Raw genomic sequence first — 23,062 nt, forward strand, 5'->3', positions numbered from 1 at the left:
TGCCAGCGGTATTTTGAGAGCCGGCTCGTCTGTACACTTCATTCAGTGAGGGTCTTCATACCTAACGGGCCTATCGGACCGCCAGAAGTTCTGCTTTTCTAACTTCCAGTCGCCGCTTGTGATTTCCATTAAAGACGATTGACAGCCGAACTCGCGATCGGGACGAAGTCTCGGGGAGCTGCTGTGGAACCGCGGGGGGTCGTCAGAAATGGACAAAAGTGCACGATCAGGTAACTCGTCGCTTCATTTTAACGAATTCCTTCGTTTACTTTTCTCCTGATTCTTGTTCGGGTGCACGTTGGACGCTTTCGTCCTGCAGCTCGCGTGTTTCAGACGCCACGACTTCGTGCACTTGCTTGGATTTTTTAAGGAAAAACTACGGAGCTGCATCGCTGCCTTCTTTGAAATAACCGCTGCCTTATTAACATTATTATTTAGAAGATCAGCGGACAAAGAATCGTATTGTTAATTTGATGTTTACTTTCGATATCCGTTTACTCAAAAATGGCCGATTGTTTCCCATCTTCTCAGTTTGTGCAAAACTATAAAGTTTTCCCACGATCCGTATAGGAATATAGGATTTCTGCCGGTGTCGTCTCGATCTCCTCCCACATTAAAAAGTCGAGCAAACGGGGGCAACCGGCAGTGAGCGAGTAAGTAACGCGAGGCCCCCGCGCGCACCCCCGGCTTTAGCCGATGCTCCCGGCCGCGTCCTGTGGCGACACACCGCTGGAAGGAGCGTCTCAGAAATGGGCGTTGGAACTCTCAGCCTTACGAATCCAAAATCTAACGTTTTGAATAAGAAAAAAAAAGAAAAGACGTTTCATAGGTGCCTTCGATTTACAATCACTGTTGGCATCCGCACCCATCTTCTCAGCCGTCTACCCCGGGCAGGGTCGCTGAGCACCTGCAGCCTATCCCGATAGGCATCGGGCCTAAGGCAGGAATACGACCCGGGTAGGCCGCGTGCACACTAACACACACACACACACACACACGCACACACACACACGCACGTGAGTGAAAGAAACGGCAGCGCTGGAGAACACGAAGACCCCACACAGGGAGCCCCCGAGACAAGAACACCGGTCTGCGAGGCAAATGATATGTGACGCCCATTTTACTCCGCTTTGTGGCGACATCTACTTGGCTGCATTCGCACCGCTTGCGAGGACAGCAGACCGTCACACAGACATGGGGGGGTTACGGGGTGGGGGCGGAAACACATCTACATTGAATCAAAGCCCCTACACTGATGGGGGGAAAAAAGTGATTTTTGGAAATGTTCATTTTTTAAGGTAAGTGGTGGCACTTAATATTATTATTCTCCATCCGGCTATATCCTAACGACAGGGTCTGCTGGAGTCAATCCCAGCCAACACAGGGTGCAAGGCAGGAAACAAATCCCGGGCAGGGCGCCAGCCTACCGCAGGGCACACACGCGCACAAAGCACACACCAGGGACAATTTGGGATTGCCATGCACCTAACCTGCTTGTCTTTGGACTGTCGGAGGAAACGCACGCAGACACGGGGAGAACAAGCAAACTCCACACAGGGACGCGAACCCAGACGGGTCTCCTAATTGCGAGGCAGCAGCGCTTCTCACTGCGCCACCGTATTATTATTATTATTATTATTACTATTATTATTATTATTATTATTATTATTATTATTTTATTATTATTATTATTATTATTTATATTTATTTGATTGCCAGTTGTTTTTCAGTTGTACCACCTCAAGTATTTTTAGTAGAGTTGACTACAATGAAAAAATGACATTTGGGCATTTGATTAAATTTTTTTTATTTCACGTTTTTCAACCTAAATAAATTAAGTAAATCGTACTTAAACTAACATGTTGTGTGCACTAAATATATTTGAAGTCTGTTATTTTAATATGATAAAATGAGTCAATTCACACCTGGATGAATTCAGAAACGCAATCAAATCATCAGTTTCGGAGAAGTCTGGAACTTTCTCTCCAAATGTGGAGGGTCCTTCAGACCCCAATGCAATGGAGCGGGCCGGGCTTGATGCGCAAATGCGGTGGTCGTGTTTGTAAAACTAAACTAGGAACTCGTTGTAACTCAGGTGCGCATCGAGAAAATTCTGCTTTGAGGGTCCGCGGAGCGCTGCCGGGCAGTGGGAGTTGAACGTGAAGCCGCGCGGTGATCCGGCAGACCCCGCAGACCCCGAGCTCGGCGCAGTCCCCTCCGGTCGTTTTTCAGCTTCAGTTCGTTGCGTTCACGCGACCTCTGGAGGATTTTTAGCAAAGCGCCGTCGTGTTAGAAAGTTTAGTTAATGAGACCACAGGCGCGACCCTCGGTGTGTGAGACCCACAGGCGCTGTGTTTGCGTTATGACATAAAAAAACAAATAGAACGGGAAAAACACTTGAAGCCCATCCGGTGTAGCGTATCTGTACGAGTGCCGTCCGGTGTACCGGGTGTGCGTATCCACAGGAGAGAATGCGCTCACCGATATGACCGTAGCCATGAATTCAAGGCCACCCTGGGCACCCGGCACTTGTCACAGGCAGGTCCTCCGTCCCGTCCCGCGCCGTCTGTGTGTTCTCCCCTCACTCCGGTGGGTCCTTCTGCACACTCGTTAGGTTGGCTGGCCCTGCTGGGGGTGACCGGTGAACATCTGGAGATTGTGATTTGTGCGTCTTATGAAATTGAATGTAGCGGGCGCGAGGACAGTTCTTTCAGGCAGGGGCCTCGTGTGATTAGAGCAGCTGCTCTGCCCCCCTGTATTGGGGTCTTTCAGGGCTGAGTCCAGTCCCCCCGGTCACCTGCTCTTCATCACTTATAGTGCACTGATTGTGCTTAGTTAAGGCCTCGCCAGACCCCTCAAGGCAGAAGAGCACTGGCACAGATGTGACATCAACACTGTGCCAACAACCAGACCCCTCACTGCCAGCGGATCGACTGCACTCATCAACGACCCCCCAGTGAAGAGCCGGATGATGACTGCACCGCTCCGATGGCGTTTTGAATTGATGTCACTGCACTCGCTGTGTATTCGGGGTGACGGTGATATTTTAAAGCCCTAACCCCCCCACACGCACCACTTCTCTCGCCTTGATATGCCCACCATGGCTACTGAAGGGGTATTCATATTGAGGTTCAAGCAATGAGAACAGGGTCCCAGGCAGAAAGCACCCCCTGCTAGACACACACCTAAAGGACAAGACCAGAGTCACCAGTGATGGCCCAATGTGTTGGCCTGGCATCCCATTTAAAGTGAGGGGACGTTTAAGAAACACAAATGGCACATCACAGTGACAGTTCACTGGCTGCCTCCCAATGTGCCCCCGAGTCCGCTACTTCACTGGCCTGGCACCAGTTTTAAATGTAAAGATACAGCGTGTGTGTCGTCCCGTTGAATGTGCCCATCACACGCGGCATGTCCCCAATGCCATTGATTAGCCCGCAGAACTCCCTGACCTCAAAACTTCTGTCTTCCATGCCTAAAACATCTTCCTGCCCAAGTTCTAATGACAGAAGGATTTTAGATGGAAAAAAATGCAAGTAGGAGGCAAATTAAAAAAAAAAAAAAAAAGGGCACGGTAAAGCGGGCAATGATTGGCAAAGCCACTTGTAAATTAAGAAAAAGAGCAGAAAGTGAAACATTTGAGGGCAGGTTAGTCCCGGCGTCAAAAATGAAATGAACTTGCAAGATGCCAATCCCTGCATGTCGCCACGACTTCAGCATATGGCGCCTATGTTAGACGTAGTAACTGCACTTGGCAATGGTCAATAAGAAAACAGTAAAGATGGTGGCACATTGGCACCACCACAATCGTGCTAAGAGTATTTCACAACCTAAAATACAAGACTTGAACGTACAACATGTAGAAAAACTGAAGTGCATACAGTCGGGCACAGGAATGACGGCAAGGCGTGTGTAGAAGTGCCAGAGGACTTAGGTGGCGCGCTTCCTTTTCTTCACCTGTGTTGTAACTCTGACTCTGTGCCAGGGAATTCTGCAATGACAATGCCCGCCAGGTGACTTAAACGCCATACATGGGATGTTGTGACAGACCCCATCTGATATTCTTGGGCTCCAAGTTTTTTTTTACATTTACCTTCATTGTTCAGTGGGCCAGGACTGGGCACACCTGTAAACTGGAATACACATGCCAACTGGCATGCTGCCCTCTTGGAGGCATGAAGAAGACCCCAGAAGGACATTGTAGAGTCGAGTCTGATCAAGCGTTGTGCACATCAGAAGGAACAATAGGTAGGCCCAGGAGTAGCTTGGTTAAAGATGGCACAGGTGTCGGGCACACTGCCTGGCAAAACAACAAAAAGCACTGGCAGAATCCAAAGGAGGCAGAGGATGTCAAATGTAGAGCAGAAGCACCGTGAGGGTCTTCAGAAAGGGACAAGCGACAGACTGCCCTCTTAAAAATGAAGGTGCCAGAGTGCTTCTTCAGGGCAATGCCATAGGGCAGCCATTTTTAGTTTCCAAAAGACCCATCCACATGAAGGGTCCAGTAAGAACCATTAATTGATTTAAATGAAAGTAAATAACCAGGATGAGATGGTAACCGAAGTGTGAAGTAGTCCAGGTGAGTCGCGACTTTAAGGGACCCTCACTGCATACGTCCAGCAGCTCGGGCTGAGTCCACAGTTTCTTCATCTCTTATGTCCTGCATGTGCTGTGCCCACCGTATGACGTTCATCTGCATCCAGCTCTGATTCCAGGTCCTCCAACTCACTGGGAAAACTTGGGTGTTGCTGGCAGAACTGGCACCCGCCGCAATCAGTCCCAATACGGGTGGTTTGTTGTGTGGTGGGTGCCAGCTCCCACCCTCCTCCTCTCCTGCTGGTGGCCTACCACACATTCAAGATTTCCGTTTATTCCACATCTTGGGGGGTTTTGCAAACCCCCGTCCCAAGATGAAGTGGCACTTTGGAGCTACGAGGAACCACGCAGCCCAGTAAAGGGCCAGCAAGTGGCATTAAAGATAGTGGGAGTCGATGTGGGGTCACGTGACTGCTGGGGAATTAGCATAACGGGGCACTGTCTGTGGTGATGGGGGCGTGGCCAAGAACCATCTTAGGGCGGAGTTCTAATTCTCATCATTCCTCCTTACTTGTTCTAAGAGCTCTGCTGTTTGATTCCCACAGGTGCTGGAGAGGGTCTTCAGGGGTCTTCTGTTCCACAGAGGTGAGTTGACTCTTTCTTTTGTCTTAGCTCTTTATTTGCCTGGTCATTTATTGTATCAACGGCGGCTGAGGAATTGTGGACTTTAACTTGTGCTTGGCGATGACATGAGGCTGCCACACAACACCAGGACGCCAGGTCTGTGTGGAGACCACCAATGCCGAGCCGCTCTTGAGTGTTTCTGTGAGATGTTTTAACTTCTCACTCTTTACTCTCTTTGGATGCGATTGAGAAATGACTTCCCGGTGGTCTCGTGTGAACAGGAAGCACTTGTGCCCGCTTTCATTACGTCTCATCTTGAGTTCATTTTGCTGGTTTTCACGTCACGTTCAGGTCGGGTTCAAAACCCACCAGTCACTGCTGCGCTTTACCACCCGCACTACTACTTGTCACCACAAAGCGGCGCTCATGACTCTGAGACTTCCCTCACTCAGCTGTCGTTCAAGTGTCCTGGTGGTCCTGCAGAAGGGATGTCATTGTGGTGGTGGCAGGTCATTGAGCGTCATGGCCACCCACACATGCCAGTGGCATGTGCTCCACTGCTCTTCATCTTCTCCTTTATAAAGCCAACTGGGGTTAAAGAAGATGCAATAAAAATCAAAGTCCTCAGCAGTATTACAGTGAGTTTATATGAATTAAAGAACGGGTGGTCTTGCTGGACGTGACACTCCAAATGAATTTTAGATTTGCACAAAGTCACTTAGAGGGGCCTTGAAATGCAATCGAGAATATTGCGGATACCTGAAAATGTAAAGAAACGCATTTTGAGATATTTGGAAGTCAGACAAATCAGGGTGGGCAATGTCCTGTGAAGACCCCCAATCGGACTGTATGATTCTTTTATGTATGTATTGTGGCCTGCGGGGGGCACTCCAGCTCCCCAAACCTGATGCAGACGCACTCAGGGCACAAGCCCAGCAACACACATGGCTTCTCTTCAGCTGTGGGAAACGCTTTCCAGTCGATTCCCACCAATGCTCTTCTCTCTTCCTCTTCCTCGGTTTCTCTCTCTCTCTCTGGCTCTCTGAGTAGTGAGCCCTGAAAAGCACTTCTGGTGTCCCTAAAGCCATGAAGTGGGCCTCCCCAGTCCCCACAGCACCCCCTGGTGGTGCCCAATGCACCCAACAGGGCTGAGTCACAGAACTCCGATTCCCATGATGCCCTGTTGGAAACCGTGGCACCCAGGGGGGGGGGCTGCCATCTAGCACTCCGGGGGAGATAACGCTCCCTCCATAATGCAGTTATCCCGGCTGTCCCTCACAGTGAGTATAATTTAAAAGGGGACACCAAGAAAGATAAAGAGGGGGCACCACCTTGGTGACACCGCATAATTAGATAAAAACTAGAAAGAAAGTGTAATAAATGTGTACTCAATTGAACTGACACAAGATGGCCGATTTCCTGTTCATGAGGCAGGAAGTGACACGGAAGTGATGTCACCAAAGCAGTGGCTGCCAGTCTTCAGTGCCACATAAAGAGAAGGCATTAGAACACAGTGCCAACCCCTGGCCTGGCGGGTAACGACCACCACCAGAGCCCTTAAGCTGGGGGCACACGTGACAGGATGTCAAATATGGACGTTGTAGCAATCAGAGACCAGAGCAGTTAGAGGGGCCAGCAGAGATGTCCTGGTCAATTCTGCCCCCAGAAAATCGATCAATGCAGGGGCCACCTGGTCCAAACCACGGCTTCCACGGCCATCACGGGCTGCTTCCACTCGGGTGGGTCCATCATGTCGGGTAGAAGGGCCACAAAGGGGCAGGGCTTCTCGAGTCAGGGTGGTCAAGGGTCCTCTGGGGCGTCCTCCTCTGCCACTCCAACTGTCACCTCCTGCTGGCCTTGGTCCCCATTTTTGACGACACGGCCCTGACATGTTCCACCCCTGTCTGCGGACCTCCACCTCAAATGCGCTTTTAGTTTTAAATAAAGGCACAGCCTTCCGGGGCTCGAGCCCCCCAAACACTCCCTCGTCTTGTGTGTGTGTGTGTTTTAAAGTAAAGACCTCTGTTAGCATTGCCGAGTGGTGCAAAATGAAGCATCCGGACCCCCAGAGGGCACTCCCCTTATAAGTCACAGGCCCTGATTAGCCGCACGAGGCCACCATTTGTCACTCTTTCTTTTTTTTTGTTGTTGTCATTCAGCGCTCCAGAACACCAGGAATTTCTCAGTTTCCCAGTACAAGAAAGCTGCCCGGTCCTGGAAAAGCAAAGCAGCTGCCAAGTCATTCGTGATGGGGATTCGTCCAGCAGTGCGTTCTATGGCGGCAGGCGCTCATCCTTCTCAGAGGAGTCGGTGGGCTCACCTTTGCCCGCATATGCCCCCCCTCACCTTTTCAAACTTGTGCCAAGTTCAAGTGAAGACCTGGTGGATGTAAAGCTACCCGTTGACCTCCCTGATCCTGCCAAGCTTGTGTCGCTGCCACCTGAGGATCAGCCTCTGAGGAGCCTGGAAGACGAGAGCCGTGCACAGGAGCCGCTGATCAGAGCCCCCCATGCCGAGGACAAAGCGAAGCTCCATTACAGCAAGAGAAGAGCAGGACAGGAAAATCTGAACTCCGCGGCACGGGACGTAAAAGTCAGACGGCGCCACCCCACACGTAAGAGGGCAGGCAACAGCAGAGAAGTGGGCCACAATGGGTCGCTGCCCACCATACCAGGCGTTTGTGAAGAAAAGAAGAAGAAACGCAGGACAAGGAGGTCCAGAGCACCTAAGAAGATCTCCACCAAGATGAAAAAAGAAAGAGCGATGGCACCACAGAGATCCTGGCATCCCCGTGGTAAGTAAAACATCAGAGAGAGCGCCACCCAAATGGGCCTGCAGTGCAGCCCACCTCTGCAATGTCCATCATCTGGGGGTGTTAAGAAGGGCCAAGTCAGAGTGGTCTTTGCTCAGCTGCTCATGGAGACCTCATTTATCTTCTCTTTTGTCTTCTTCTCTCCCCCAAGGTGTGGCGTGGCTCGTTCTGTGTCTCCTCTGCCTGGTGACGATTCAGGGTGTGGACCCCAGTTCCACCGAGCCGGGTAAGTGGCTGAGGTTTAAATATGGAGGCTGTGGGCAGAGTGTGGCATTGGGGAGCCGATGTTCAAAGTAAATCCTTGAGAATGAAGGGGCAAGCAGGTGGGTGGGCATCTCGCAGACAGTAGAAAGTCCTCAATGTGGCGCCTCTTGTGACCAACACAATCCGTAACTTTTCTTTGTCCTTCTCTTCATTCACTTCAGCCTGTGCAGGTAAGCCCCACAGGGTGACGTTTCTTTCAGCAGCCTTGGGCCTCCAACATGCTGTAACACTGTACAGGAATGACAAGGTCCTGTGCCATGTGTCACCTGAAAACATTACACAGTGTAGCCATGGAAGTGCCAAGTGCATGAAAGATGGCACAGGTCTGTGCCAGGAGGACGGGAACCTTGTGTACATCATAAACAACGCATCTGAAGAGGACAGCGGGCTCATTGAGCTGGAGGTGGACTACTTCACAGGAATGGAGATCAAGATTGTGGGTGAGCACATTGTCACATTGTCACTCCTTGATAGTCTACTATCTGAAAAGAACTGTCACATAAGTGAGGACATAGTGATGGCAGTGCTGTCACCTGTGTCTGTCACCCCTGTGAACAAACAGCTCCTGACGCCAGGCTCCCTGCTGCTCTGGCTTTTATATTATTAATGGAGCTGGAAGGGGCGGAGTCTTCTCAGAGGGGCAGGGGCGGTGCTAAGCTTCTTCTTTGGGTGGGACATCGAGGCAGCTGAGGAAAGGGGCGACACTGTTAGCATCAGCGCCCCCTCCGTCCTGGGGTGGGACTGCTTACCTTGCCAGAGCCAGGATGGTAATCCCCAGGTGCACATGCATGACAAAGGTAGATAGATAAATGTGAAAGGCACTATATAATAGACAGATATGGAAAGAAAGAAAGAAAAGCACACCTGAGAAGTGTAATCATTTGTCCCCAGCTGGTGTGCTCCATTGTGTGAATGGTCCAAAGTGCCCATCTCGTGACGCACGTTGGTTTAGAGTGGTAGGACGTGCCCATCCAAGCAGCGTTAGGTCTGCTATTTCATAGCATTTGGACCAGTGTCTCCCTATAGACTCAGTAGTCCTCTGGTGGCTTCTTTCTTTCACTCTCAGCCTCTACATAATCATCAGGAATAGAAACACGTCAGTGATGTCGCAGTGACGACGTGTATTTGACGAGGGCCTTCCTCCATTTCATATCTGTGCAGTTTGCCATCTTGCTTGCTGTCTTTTGGTCCTTTAGTGTCAGTGATGAGACTGTCACTGCAGTGTGATACAGTGGCCAAGGCTGCAGATCCCACTACTGACACCCGTGTGTGACCCTCAGCAAACGACTTCACCCACCGTGGGCCCAACTTGGAAGAACAAAGGAAATGCAACCAATTGTATGTCAAATGTCACCGTGTATAAAAGTGTCAGCTAAATAGTCAACTAATAAGAAGTGTGAATGACAGATTGGCGGCACCAGAGTGAGGCTCAAACCGACCTCAGTAGTGGGCACCAGGTGTTGGGGGTCTCATGCTCTAAAAGGCTCAATTATAAGAAGGCACCAGTTTAAACAAAACAAGACCACCTTTATGCCACCCTTGCCAATGTTAGCTGAAGCCCACCATTTGTTCTAGATTTCTTTTTACTTCTCTTCATCGAGGCCCCCCTGGTGCAGTTCTGCAGCTGCGTCTTTCATTAAAGCTCATCTGCAGATCCTGGTGGTCCTCTTGGCTGTCCTGACTGTGAACAGAAATGGCTGAGCTTAGGAAGACTTGGGTAAGAAACAACATTGTAGTCGTGGACCGTGGAAGGAGCTCAAGATCAGGTCATCGGCAGGCAGCAGTCCTCTGTCCTACAGAAAGTAACGTTTAACTGCACACATATACAAAAAAAAAGGAAATAAAATAGTTCTCTTTATAAATAAATGTAGAACAATACGCTTTCCTTGCCAGCGTTTAGCACTGTAAGTTAGCGACAGGCATGTCGAGTCCTCTCTAATGGCGTCTCCCACTCAATTCACCAAGCCTGGCACACCTCGAGTCCAAATACACAAACTGAAACGAGTGTCACCATGATGGGGAACACGAAAAGCTGCATTTACAAGACGGAGCTTAGAGGCAAGGGGGCTGCATCTCCAAGATTAAGCCGATCACTAGGCCTACTGGAACATGAGGGTCTTCAGCTGCATTAGCCCAATGTCAGAGTCCGAGAGGAGCCAGTAACTCCGACTCCATTCCCACCATAAGACGCAGGCCCCATTCCCAGCAGTACAATACAAGTAGCCCAGCCGGACCCCAAATGAGGAGGCAGACACACACTCAGTATACTCAAGAGCTGGAAATCATCTGCCCGGCTGGGGAGGTCAATACTGCGTTAAAAACACGAGCTTCACCTCAACCAGAGCCCTTAATGGGGCAGCCTGAGCTTAAAAGGTCCACCCGGCAGACTCGGTGAGCAGATGGAGAAACAGAAGAAGCCGAAAGGAAAGAGTGCAGCGTTGGGTGCAGGGGGACGAGCAACTCCTTGTGGGGGGTTTCAGCATTCCCCCAATTTAAAACCCTAAGCACACAGGTCTCCATCCTGCGGTGCACAGCGCCCCCTGGTGGACACTGCCCTCAATAACGTTTCTCCCTGGCATTGCATTGACACGTCACATTGTGTTATCGGGGGCCATGACATTCAGATTTTGTGCTTTGTCACTTTATTTCAGATTGCAAACCGAAACCAAGGCAAGGAGGAGGGGGTAAGTTGACTTTCTTTTATTTTTAAATTTGTTTGACAAAATGACAAACACCTCTGGAAAAAGAAGCTGAACTTTAAAGTTGCTAACTGCGGAGATCTGGGGGGCTTTTTGTGGTTAAGAATGTGGACACACGGAGCCCGGACTTGGGTGAAGGCACTCCAAGAAGGTCTAAATGTGTTCTGAAGGAAAGGGCGAGTGGGCTTCTTCCTCGTTGGATATTAACCCATGTGTTTCCATGATTTGGTATATTGACTTATCATTAATGCTTTATACATTTAACAAGCACACCCCTCCATACAATAGGAGATGTCACCAAGAGTGACCTGTAGAAGCTTAACGTAACACGACAGCAAACGGCGTAAGAGATGAGGAGATGCATAATTGAGGGCAACGTGAAAAGCGCTATCTAAGACATAGACAGATGTGAAAGGCGCTATATAAGACAAAGATAGAAATGAAAGGCGCTATATAAGACATAGTTAGACAGATGATGTTTTATTTGGAGAAGTTGACATTTTCACAGAAGTCCAATAAATATTCTACCAAAGAGCACCGTGCAGCTCAACTACACACCAGAATCGCACACAACAGCAGAAGTGGGCACAGTGAGGCGCTATAAAGGCCTGTTGGTATAAAGGAGCCCCAATGATATTTCTTAACACACGTCTCTTGGCTGAAAGACCTCCATGCTGGTGTGTCACAGAGAGGACGTGTGGCATTGTCCATAATGGCACTCTGTTGGGTCTTCATTTTTTGCCCCACCACTCCTTCCAGCAGGTCCAGAGGGCCTCCCATAACTGAGCCCACCCGGCTGTCGATCCTCTGGCCTCACTTGAAGTGATGTTGCCGGCCCAGCATGGCACATTCTTGGACTTCACGGCCATAACTGAACAAAACCTAGCATGACGCACCACAATAACGTAACTCGACCTTCACTTACTGAAACTCAGTCTCTGGGCACAGGGCAGCAAACCAGACTGGGTGCCACTCCACGTCAAGGCCATGAGCAGCTTTGAGCACAAGGCTGGACCAATCCCTAGACAGACCACCAGTCTGTCACAGAGCCCACTCATTGTGTGCCCATTCACTTAACCTCAATGTGGGGTGAACTCTGGAGTCCCACACAGACAACTTCTGGGCATGGGATTCCATCCTGACATGCCAGCCATGTGCAAGGCTGTACTGCTAACTACTGTGCCCACCACCACCCTAAGAAGGACCCTCCAAACCATGGCAAGGTGACAGCATTCCTCTCTCAGTGTGAGCCAGCTGAACCGCAGAGTTCATCAGATGTGTCACCAAATGTGAAAAATGTGGAGTGACTAACCACCTCTGTGTTTGTCCTACAGGCCTGACATCTTCACCCTCCGCTCCCTCTCCGGAACCTACGGCACAAGGTGAGTACCAGCCTGGTACAAACTGGGCGGACTGGGGAGTCAACTATATCTAATCTATCCTCTTAATCCTTATAATTGTAAGTGCCAACATAGCGATAGGCTTCATGGTAATAACTCCTGGAAAAATGGAAATTAAGGTCAAAGCTGTCTTATTCTCAGTTAAGACTACAAAATAACAACCAAAGTTCAGAATCAACGCCTCCGTCACCAAACAGTTAACTTTGTCAGCTGGAATGTTAAAGGTCTCAATCATGAATTAAAGAGAAAGAAAGTATTCTCTCACCTGACAGGTCTAAACACTAAAATAGTATTTTACAGGAGACGCACTTATTAAGTAAGGATCAGTTTCAGCTGCACAAAGACTGGACTGGCCAAATAGTCCATTCCAGCTTTACAAACAAAACTAGAGGAGTGGGAATTCTTATACATACTACATCTGATGCTACAAATGAGATTGTTCTATCTGGTAATGAAGGGAGATATGCGATCATCAGGGGTAATTTATTTAACTGTAAAGTGATTTTGTAAATATCTACACATCCAATGTGGATGACAGAGACTTCATCCAAAACGTATTTGCATCCGTCCCAAATGTGAATACTCGTAAACTTATAATGGCTGGGGACTTTAATTGTGTTTGAAATCCAGACCTCCATAGGTCTGCTGCCACAGGGGTGATGACGTCTAATACTATAAAGACAATTATACACTTAGTAACTGACCATAACTTATCAGACGCTTTGGAGATTTCTACACCCAAACTCAAGAGCCCATTCCTTCTACTCACCAGTGCATCACTGCTACTCAGGAATTCATTATTTCTTTATAGATAACAATCTCTTGTCTATGATTAAATCTTGTAAGTACAATGCTATTGTTATCTCTGACCACGCCCCTTTGATCCTGGTGGTCAAGTCACTATGCCCCACATACTCTTCTCACAGCTGGCGTCTTGATCCACTTTTATTAGCAGGTGAGAACTCTACAGAATTTCTATCCAAGCAAATGTTTTTTTTTTTTTTTAGACAAATACATCCTCAGAGGTCTCTGCTGGAATACTCGGAGAAACTCTGAAGGCTTTCTTAAGAGACAGATTATTTCTTATCTTTACCAGAAAAATAAATTGGAAACCAAGAAGGCCTCAGAGCTAATCAGTGAGATTACCAGAATAGATGAAGAACATGCCAGGTGTCCAAATGAGGTACTTCATAGGAAATGAAAGGCTTTGCATTCAGAACTCAACCTTTTGGTAACTAAAGAAACAGAACAACTCATTTTTAAATCAAGACATCATTACTGTGAACACAGAGAGAAAGCTAATAAGCTCTTAGCTCAACAAATCCACAAGCAGGAAGTTCACAATGCAATCCCAGCAACCACCAACACAGACGGAGACAAAATTATTGACCATAAAAATATAATGCACACATTTAGAGATTACTACAAGTCCTTATAATCTGCTCTGCTTAAAGAAGACAAGACACAACATAATGTGTTTCTGGATACATTACAGATACCACAAATAAACACTTTCTTTTTTTAATTGTATTGATTTTATTGTAACCACTCCATACAAATATATCAATTTTTACAAAAAATAGGATTGGAAACAAATCCACCCCCACCCCTGCAGAGGAATTGGATAAACTATCAGAATTACTAGATGCTGTAAAGCCACTTCAAAGCGGGAAAGCAACAGGCCCTGATGGCTACCCTGCCGAATTTTATAAGAAACCCTCAATTAAGTTAACTTCTGTTTTATTAGAAACATTTATAGAAGCTAGAGACAATAACATTTTACCTCAAACTTTGTGCCAAGCACTTATTACCGTCTTTCAGTTTTATTACAGGGCGACAAACACTCAAGCTATAAAAACCTGGCATTGACACAAATAGATGAGCACACACAGGCTTGGTCCTCAACAGAAGTGAAATCCTGCAGTACATCTTTATAGTCCTTGCTTTGTACCCCAGTAAGTACAAGTCACGCCAATATACTAACAACCCAATTGTGCTTCACTCACTCAGAATATGGAGCCAATGTAGGAAGCACTTCAGGATCGAGAAGCTTTTATCTGTGGCTCCTCTGCATGATAATCACTTTTTTCCACCCTCTTACACGCACACAGTTTTTAATGTCTGGAAAGCATTTGGGATTAAATCAGTTAGAGATCTGTACATGGACGACGTCTTCATATCCTGTGAACAGTTACACTCCAAATGTAGTCTCCCATCCACACATTTCTTTCATGACCTCCAAATTAGAAACTTTGCTAAACTAATCCTGCCTGATTTTCCTCGCCTCCCACCCACTTCTATTCCAGAAGAGATATTGATCAGTCTCGGAGACTCAGACAGCATTTCTGTAATATATAAACACAGAAAAGGATCTCTGACTCAACATCTCAGAGAAGGAGTGGAAGGCAGCCATGCACAGAATTCACTCGAGCTCCGTAGGTGCAAAGCATTCAATTATTCAACTTAAAATCATCTGTCGAGCTCATCTCTCTCATTTAAAATTGTCCAAAAGGTTTCCAGGCTGAGATCGAGCTCCAGCCTCACTGGGCCACATGTTCTGGGCCTGCACCACATTAACATCATTCTGGACCCAAGTCTTTGAATGCCAGCCTTGGTGTGCCAATCCCTCCTAATCCACTAACAGCTGTGTCTGGTGGGCTCACAGAGGGGCTTAAAGTGGAGAAGAACAAATAAACTGTCATGACCTTCACGTCACTATTAGCACACAGACTTGTCTTACCCAACTAGAAGAATCCTAACTCTGCTCTGTTATGTCAGCGGGTCACTGATGTCATCTACTGTTTGAAATTGGAATGAATCAAATTGTCACTTAGAGGGTCTGCGCAGAACTTTCTTAAAACCTGGCAGGCTCTCATCAATGACATTTTAGAATAAGAGTTTAAATTGAGGACGCCGATTCTCTCCCCTTTTTATATTTTTCCCTACTCTTAAAGTTTTGCTCTGTCTGTCGACCTTCCTCTCATTCTCATGGGTGAGGGTTCGTTTGATTTCATTTGACTTGCTTGTATGGAGTGTTACATGCTGTTAATAAACTCAATAAAATGATAAAACAAGACCCTCCAAACCATGACAAGGTGACAGCATCCATGTCTCATTGGGAGACAGCTGAACAGGCAGAGTTCATCAGATGTGTCACCAAGTGTGACAAATGTGACGTGACTAACCATCTCTGTGTTTGTCCTACAGGCCTGATGTCTTCATCCCCCACTCCCACTCCGGACCCTCCACCAGGAGGTGAGTACCAGCCTGGTGCAGCTTTACGGGCAGACAGAGAAGGGCCACCTGGTCACTGGGTCACCAAACAGTGCAGACGGAGACTGAGGCTCATCCAGTAAAGCACTGCTCTTATTCAATCAGGGGGACATGCAGATGGCATTTCTAAGACCCCCAGGGCACCACTGGTTTTGGATTACATCACAACACCAACCCCAGATGGCTGCCGTTTACTTGCGCCGTTTAATTTGCCTTTAATCTGAAGTAAGTCCGTCTGGCCTTCTACATCTTCATCCCCAGCCCAGCCACCTCCTGCACGTCCCTCCTCAAGTCACAGAAAGGCTTCACGGCGGATGCCTCGCAATATGGAGACCAGGGCTGCCCGTGTGTGCGTTTGAGGGGTTTCCTTCTGATTCTCCCAGTTCCTCCCAAAGTCCAAAGACCCGCAGGTTAGATGGACTGGCATTGCCTAATGGGTCCCTGGTTTGTGTGTGGTCACCATGCACTGGGCTGGCACCCCCCCAGAGACTGTCCCTGCCTTGTGTCTGATGATCGCTCAGGTGGGCTCCCGCTTCCCTACCACTTTAATCCAGATGAGCAGTTAGGCTAACACAAGCCCCCATAGCCGTCTTATGTCATGCTCCCAGTTGTCATGTGATGGGAATTGGATGGCGATGTCAATGACCGCTTGGTCACAGCTGTGAGAAAAACAAAATGGTCACTCAAAATGGCTGTGCAGAGCTCTGACTGGGATAATAATAAAGGAAATGGCGAGCTGTCCGTCACATCTGTGCTGACATTTTATTTGATGTGATGACAGTCAGCTGTCTGTGCCACCATTGGTTTGGCTACCTTACCATCCACGTAAGAGTTGGATTCATCTACAGTCCCCTTGTCCTTAAGGCCTTGTACCTTTTGTCCCCAAATAAGTGGACATAGTAAGGGGTGGGGGGGGATCCAGTTCCTAACACACACACATCAGCTGGGGGTCTCCAGTGAACCCCAAAGCAGGAGAGGAAAGTGGAGTCTGTGGAGGAGAGCCTGGGCAGACAGACAGTGCCATGCAGCGAGACCACCAGACAGAGTGGCACTCTGGCACTGAAGCCTTTTATTAAATTTCTTTTTTGTTGTTTGTTTATTCAGATCCATCAGTGAAGATAATAATTGGAGTTGTAGTCTCCATCGTCGTCGTTGCAGTTGGAGCATGGCTCTTCATCAAATGGAGGAGGAGGAGGTACGTATTGCTTGTTATTAATGGCCCCCCGTCACCCTCTGAGAAGCGAGTTGATGAGGCCTGGGCTGCGGCCTGGCCACGTCTGGTTCAGGTGGCTTGTTGAGCTCCAGGTCATCCATAAACGTCACTTGTGAGCACATCATAATGCACAGGGGGGCGACTGGCAGGAAGGTGGGACCACCAGAGCCCTCAGCCCCTGAGAACCCCACCAATCCCCTTGGCCTCCACATGCGTTGTTATAAATTCCCTTGGAAGTTCCCTGAAGCTGCAAATCAATCTGCTCTGATCCACTGAACAATAGCAAAGCACATGAGATGTTTGTACACCCGCTGACCACCAGCCTGGCCAGCTTACGACGACTGCCTCCTCTCTTTGGGAGTCTGTCACCCGGCCCTTTACCTCCGGCACAGCCATTGTCATTCCAGGAGACAGTCAGTGAAACGACACCTCTCATTGGCTAACTAAATCGATTACAAGCGCAAGCTTTCATGGCAGCTAAGGCTCCTTCATCAGGCGAGGGCTAACCAAGAAACTGAACAATCCTCTCGCGCTTCTTGGCACAGTAAAGTTAACAACCTTTTTGTTCAAATGTTAGCAGAATGAATACACATTCATTTTGGTGTCCATCTGGGTTTTTTGTGGAATTTTTGTATCGGCTCATGCTTGCTTCCTGTGTATTACTGGCCTCCTTATTGTGGAAGAATTCTTTAAGTCTGAGCTTTCTGAAAAATTCTTCCATATCACTGCAGAGTCTGGTTTTGTCAGTAGATTTCCCAAAATCCATAAAAATGGGAACCCAGGAAGGCCAATAATCTCAGGAATTGACACACTGACAGAAAATATTTCAGGATGGTTGACCGCATTCTCAGACCCCTTGCCAGTCGCACACCCAGGCTGCCCTGGACACCATTTCTGAGCTGAGGGAGCCTTCCTTGTTACGGTGGATGTGGAGACGTTACACACAAACATCCCTCATGATCTGTCAGACGTACCTGCAGCAACATGGCTTACAAACAGAGCCGGCGACACAATTGATAAAATTCACATTAACTCACAAAGTGTTTTCTTTGGTCAGGACATTCACTTACAACTAATGGGAACTGCAATGGGATGTCGCTTCGCACCCCACTACGCAAACTTATTCATGGCAGGATTAGAACAGGACTTCTTGTCAACATGTGCGATAAAACCAGTGCTTTACCTTCGCTACATAGACGACATTCTCATAATGTGGACCTCAAGCCAAAAAGACCTTCTTTGCTTCCATAGGACGTCCAGCCCTGATTCCACCCCAACATAAAACTTCAATTATTCACAAACAGAAATCAGCGTTCTGGACACTACCATTCACATTAAGGACGGTACCCTTATGCCCTCTACTTTTCACAAACCAACAGACAGACGGGCATATCTAAGACATGACAGTCTCCACCCAAAGCACATACAGAACTCCATCGTCTTCAGCCAGGCGATACGTTACAATCGTATTTGCTCAGATTCAGTGGATCAGGACACACAACTGCAAACTCAGGACAGACTTCATCAAACACGGATACACTGAATTCCCAGAACTTCCCCTCCATGCATACAGACAACCACCAAACCTCAAACAACTGATTGTCTGAAACTCTACTCTATGTGTGGCTTGGCAGCAGGTGGCACATCTCCCTGCCTACAGAACAGGTGTGGCACATATCTATACCACATTACCAGCAGGAGCATACAATAAAGAGTCCGTTCACATGCAGATGTGCTAATGTGGCCACCTAATCAGGTGCATAAGGTGCCCAGCACTGGACTGTATGTTGGGGTAACTGGTCAGGCACTGCGCCAGCGAATGAACTCCCATGGACTTCACATCCATCAGAACAGTGCTGATCTTCCGGTGGCAGCTCACGTTAACAGTAATGGCCACAGCATAAAGCATCTGAGGGTCGCTGTGCTTACGGGGAATTTCAAGACCCAACAGGAGTGGGGAGACTGGGAATACAAACTTCTACAAAATGGTCTGAGCTGAGACGAGAGTTTTATGAGCAGATGTGTGGACTAAGAGACTGACTGACTGACCAGCTGACCACATCAGAGGCACTTCAAAGAAACCTTCCAGGACTTTCTGTAGTGACGGTGATCTTATCTCCACATTTGATTAGTTCATTGTTCTCTTCTTTCAGCGTTAATTCATCTCTGCTAACATTTGAACAAAAAGGTTGTTAACTTTGCTGTGCCAAGAAGCGCGAGAGGATTGTTCAGTTTCTTGGTTAGCCCTCGCCTGATGAAGGAGCCTTAGCTGCCATGAAAGCTTGCGCTTGTAATCGATTTAGTTAGCCAATGAAAGGTGTCGTTTCACCCGGCTGTCTCCTCTCTCAATCTATGGCAAACACGGTACAACACTCTGCTGCTATTGTCATTCCAGGAGATTCCCAGAAATGCCTCAGCTGGCACTCCTCTTCACAGAAGGCATTGCTCACTGTGCCTGGCAGGCTGAGGTGATCCCCTTATGAGCTTCATTGCCGCAGGCACAAATACGTGAAATTGTTGCCAAATACCAGGATGGGCTCGACTCCAAGGGTGTTTCATAACATTTTCTCAGACTCTGAGGACGTCACATTGACTTGACGGTGGTCCCAGATAAGTACCTGTAAATTGTGGTCTACACTCTGTGAAGTTCAAGGTGGTCACGCCAAGCTGGGCCCCCCAGTCTCCATCGGCTGCTGAAATGTCCGGTGTGCCTCTCGCTCTCCCATTCTAAGAACATCACAGCTTTGACTAACAGGAGGAGACCCCTTAGCCAGTTAAGTCCTTATCCAGATACGATTGTCAAGTTGCAGCTCAGTCTCCATCTCCATCGCCCGCCCTGCCCATTCACCTTGAGGCTGGCGAGCTCACATGGTGACGTTGTGCTGCTTCTTCAAGCTAAAGGAGCCCCCCATGAATGTCTGTGCTCAGGGTGACAGCCAGCTGTTGATACCAGCTTATGTACCTCACTATGGGCACTGAAAGGATGCCAAAGCAAACGGCAGACAACTTCCCCGAACCAGCTTTTTGATAATCCCACCCTGATGCACCTCCGTGCTTCATCATCACACCCCACATGTCATAACCAAGTGCATGTGCCCCCTCGGAGTTTCCAGCATGCCAGTATGCGGGGCGGGATGGTGTGTGGACCCCCTTGCTATTTCGCGTGTGATGATATGTGTGTATTACATGGACAGGAGGGGTCCACTTTGGAGTTCTGATGGTGGTACAGGGGGGGGCCTTGACACAACGGCCATAACGCTGGTAGAGAAGCGTTTTAAATTGGGGTTTGTCAGTACCTTCTCCATACCGGCACACCACACAACTCCAATCCTGATACATCCCGTAATACCCGCAGCTCCGAAGATGAGTAACTCGTGCAAAATGAAGAAACATCACAACACTGCCACCTAGCTGCTCGGGGGTCCCAAGCTCGTCTTGTACAGTCGCATCTCCAAGCCGCAGTCCTTTAGTCTCCAAGTCAGCCCTCTTCTGTTCTCCTCAAAAGGTTCATCAGTGCACTGCAAAGTATTGTGGGATTACGAAGGTCCCTGTCCTGGCCGCGTTCGTGCAGCCTGTTTGAAAACGGTGAGATGTGCATGAGGGGCACAGGGCCAGGGCAGGGGGTTCCGTGTCGGAGACGCAGCCCGCCAGCTTTGGTGTTTCTGTGTTGTGACACGAGATGTGAGGTCGTTACCAAAGACGCCGGCAAGACAGACGTACAGACCACAACGGTAGACCTCATCATCGAGAAGGCGTGCACTCTGAGTTTGTAATTTCGACGTTAATGTCCTTACCGTGGCCGTGACAGGACTCAGACGCCCCCTGCTGGTGGAGTGCGCCGATGACGCCTTTCATTTTCACACAGTGTACGCTTACTGACCTTTTGGGTCGCAGTGTTAATCTTGTCACTCGAATGTTGTCATTTAATAAACTGAGTGTCCTGAATGTCCACGTCAGGGGCCCGTGTGCTAACACCGTGTGTCATGTTACAGGGTTCAAGGCGCAGGAGCAGATGGCATCATGGCAGAGCGTGGAGACCCCAGTGAGTACAGGACCCGGCCTCGGACTCTTTCCATGTTAAATTCATTTCATGTATTTTTATTTCTTTTCCACGTGTGTTCATGTGGTGACCACAAGGGGACGCTCTTGCGCCACCCCCAGACACAGACTGACCCACAGACACCTCAAAGGTCTACTAACATAGATAACATTTATTAAAAGAACATCAGAACATCAGACCAATGAGAGGAGACCACTCAGCCCGTTCGTCGCCCGCTTGTTTAGCTGACAGCTCAGCTGTCCCAACATCTCCTCCACATCCTTCTGGAAGGTTCTCAAGGTTCCTGCTTCAACTCCACACCTCGGTAGTTTGTTTCGGATTCCCGCAGCTCTTTGAGTACATCCTGCCTGAAGAAGCGGCCTGAGTTACCTGGAAATCTTTCACGTTGTAATCTCTTAAAGGCTCCGTCCTAAATGCACTCCCCTTAGTCTCCACTAGGTGTCCTCGAGTACGTGACTCTCTCTTAAGTTGAAATGCCTTTGAGAACCTTGAAGATCTGGACGAGGTCCCCATGCTGTCCTGCTGTTTGGACTAAGCAGGTTGAATTCTCGAAGTCTGTCACCGTAAGGCATGTCCTCGGGTCCCATGATGCACCTGGTTGCTCCTCCTCTGCACAGCTTCTGTCATCCAGCATGGTGACCAGAGCCACACGGCACTCCAGATGTGCTCTCGCTGCTGTGTTGTGGAATCTGAGCGTAACGTCCCTCAATTTATGTTCTGCGGTTTTTATGATAAAAAGGAAAACAGCAAACGTTAAGCCACTCAGGGTGCGACGCCAAAGCTTTGTCTCCTGCCTACCTTCCTCTTCCTCTTCCTCCTCTTCCTAATGCTGGCGTGTCCTCCTCCACCCCTTTGCCCCCTCTTCAATTCTGACTCCAAGGTCACCAAGCTGAGGGTACGAGGTTCCTTTAAAGGGGCCGCACAAGACCCCCTCCAAGGTCATGGCCAAGGTTCGGAGTCATCCCTGGCCACTTGCTAGGCGTGCAGCCATCTTCTTAAAGGACCAGGCACACATGTTGTATATTTGCTGCACCCCCTGCTACTAGTGACCGGCCTGCAGGACTAACAGGTGGACTCTTGACCCCCTCTGACCACCTTTCCTACCCTGTCTGGAGCAGGACCTCCAATTCCCAGATGGCCCAATGGCCTCCTGTCCAGCAGTGGAGTTTAGTCATTTGAGGCGTGAGAGAAGCAGGGTGGCAGGTCTTGATGTGCCACTATGGCTAAGGTGGAAGGCACATAAAAATGAAGACTTGCGCGAGGCCAGCGCTCTCCTCGACTTTGAAGTATCAAAGGTTCAGTGACCAGAAGCAGACAGAAGAAGAAAACCAGAAAGATGACCTGACCCTGAGAGTCCTTCATGGCAGCCTCGCCTCCAGCTCACCTCCTGCTGCTCGGCTTCTGCTTTTTAATGTCTTTATACTTTACCATAAAAATGAGTATGATGGCGAGGAGGGTTAGGAAGGGAAAAAGCAGAAAGAAAACGTACAAAATTATGGGATGGGGTGGAACAGGAAGACCTCCAGGACCTGAAAAACATAAAAGAAAAACGGCAATGAAAATACCTGAGCCCGGAGAGCAACCCACAAAAATAGAAAAATGGTGCCAGGCCTTTAAAAAGACCTTTAAACCGGCCTAGGGCTGTGCCCAGCCTGCCCAGAAGTAGGCATCACCTCAGGCAGCCTGGTCCAGTACTCTGCTGGCCTGCTTCGGCCTACACAGGCCTAAATGGGGTTTGTGCTTTAAAAGTTGAAAATCTATCATAAATGTCTCAAAAACACAAAAATGTCCTTCTGGGAAGAGGAAGTGCTTGATAAGACAAATTCAGAACAAAATCACCATTAAAGAAGAAATATGGCACCATTTGAAAAGGAGAAGCAAGTAAAGAAAACTAAGGCAGCAGGGTGGTCCTCAAAAGGCAACGCACTGCACAAAATCTGAAGTGAAATTCAACAGTCGAGAACTAAAGACAGAAGCAAGAAAAATACAGGAACTCGATACGTGGATACAATGAGCGCAGGAGAACAAGGGGCACACACACAGAGAGGAAAGAATAAAAGAAACGGGACAAAAGTAACAAAAAGTACATAAAAAAAAAAGACAAAGCATAAACTGAGCCAGGGAGAACAACTGGCCTCAACGTGGCAAACGGCAGCCGTGCCCCAACTAGCCAGCCGTATT

At 48.5% G+C, this 23,062-nt stretch overlaps 2 protein-coding genes across 4 annotated transcripts in view; one reads left to right on the forward strand and one right to left on the reverse strand.

Annotated features, from left to right (window-relative positions):
• Positions 1-23,062, forward strand: part of LOC120540152 — a 23,954-nt gene continuing 892 nt past the window's right edge. Inside the window, exons 1-10 of one of the 2 annotated variants that reach the window (XR_005635762.1) lie at positions 1-230; positions 5,142-5,181; positions 7,320-7,954; positions 8,124-8,198; positions 8,398-8,676; positions 10,888-10,920; positions 12,270-12,317; positions 15,543-15,590; positions 16,713-16,803; positions 19,217-20,863. Coding sequence is in view for 1 of the 2 variants with exons in the window: in XM_039770666.1 (XP_039626600.1) it covers positions 209-230; positions 5,142-5,181; positions 7,320-7,954; positions 8,124-8,198; positions 8,398-8,676; positions 10,888-10,920; positions 12,270-12,317; positions 15,543-15,590; positions 16,713-16,803; positions 20,814-20,863 (1,321 nt within the window). In the remaining variant the exon portion in view is untranslated. The remainder of the gene's footprint in view (positions 231-5,141; positions 5,182-7,319; positions 7,955-8,123; positions 8,199-8,397; positions 8,677-10,887; positions 10,921-12,269; positions 12,318-15,542; positions 15,591-16,712; positions 16,804-19,216; positions 20,864-23,062) is intronic. The other variant, XM_039770666.1, reaches the window with a different exon arrangement.
• Positions 21,095-23,062, reverse strand: part of LOC120540153 — a 10,252-nt gene continuing 8,284 nt past the window's right edge. For both annotated transcript variants that reach the window (XM_039770667.1, XM_039770668.1), the window contains exon 4: positions 21,095-22,410. In XM_039770667.1, coding sequence (XP_039626601.1) covers positions 22,262-22,410 — 149 coding nt within the window. In that variant the 3' untranslated portion in view covers positions 21,095-22,261. The remainder of the gene's footprint in view (positions 22,411-23,062) is intronic.

Source organism: Polypterus senegalus, chromosome 12 (assembly GCF_016835505.1).
Source record: "Polypterus senegalus isolate Bchr_013 chromosome 12, ASM1683550v1, whole genome shotgun sequence".
Classification (NCBI taxonomy): domain Eukaryota; kingdom Metazoa; phylum Chordata; class Cladistia; order Polypteriformes; family Polypteridae; genus Polypterus; species Polypterus senegalus.